The following is a 529-nucleotide window of genomic DNA, read 5'->3' on the forward strand; positions in this document are numbered from 1 at the left end:
ACCACATTTTATAATTTATATTTCGTTAGGCGAAGATGTTAGTATGATTAGGAGAGTTTATTTTTTAGCATAGCACCATTGTTTATAAGTATTACGTTATTGTTGACCTTTTGTTGAAATAACAAACAAGAGAATATTGTCAGCGAGCTGTCAGAAAATTTAGGTGAGATTGCTTTATGATAAACGTTACCTTCCATCATTTTTATTAATCGAATATTCCTGTTTCACCAAAACGAAACCTTTCGGAACGAGCAACTTTATAATTGGTTATAATAACAATTGTTTAAGCAAACATCTTTGAAGGTCTTTCCATGAACCGTGAATTGTCAAAGTGACGAAAACGTTGACTTTCTTCTTTAGAGGGTTCGCCGCATTTTCCTAAGAATCTACACGTTAGGTTAGGTTCTGTAGCAGAAGAAACTCTGCCATTGGCAGATTCCGTTGACTGGCAGTAGAAAATAATTAGAGAAACAATTGAACAATTTCTAACATTTTTCTACAATTTCTTTAACTCTGAACAGTTGCAAGG

The 529-nt window shown here is 33.5% G+C and overlaps 1 protein-coding gene across 1 annotated transcript in view; it reads right to left on the reverse strand.

Moving 5' to 3' along the window:
- vimar (visceral mesodermal armadillo-repeats) overlaps positions 1 to 418 on the reverse strand; it is a 9,832-nt gene extending 9,414 nt beyond the window's left edge. The window contains exon 1 of the mRNA XM_018022189.2: positions 191 to 418. Within this exon, the coding sequence (XP_017877678.1) occupies positions 191 to 200 (10 nt within the window). The 5' untranslated portion in view covers positions 201 to 418. The remainder of the gene's footprint in view (positions 1 to 190) is intronic.
- Positions 419 to 529: the final 111 nt, after the last annotated feature.

This window comes from Ceratina calcarata, unplaced genomic scaffold (assembly GCF_001652005.2).
Source record: "Ceratina calcarata isolate Rehan_Ccalc_2016 unplaced genomic scaffold, ASM165200v1 scaffold279.2, whole genome shotgun sequence".
NCBI classification, from domain to species: domain Eukaryota; kingdom Metazoa; phylum Arthropoda; class Insecta; order Hymenoptera; family Apidae; genus Ceratina; species Ceratina calcarata.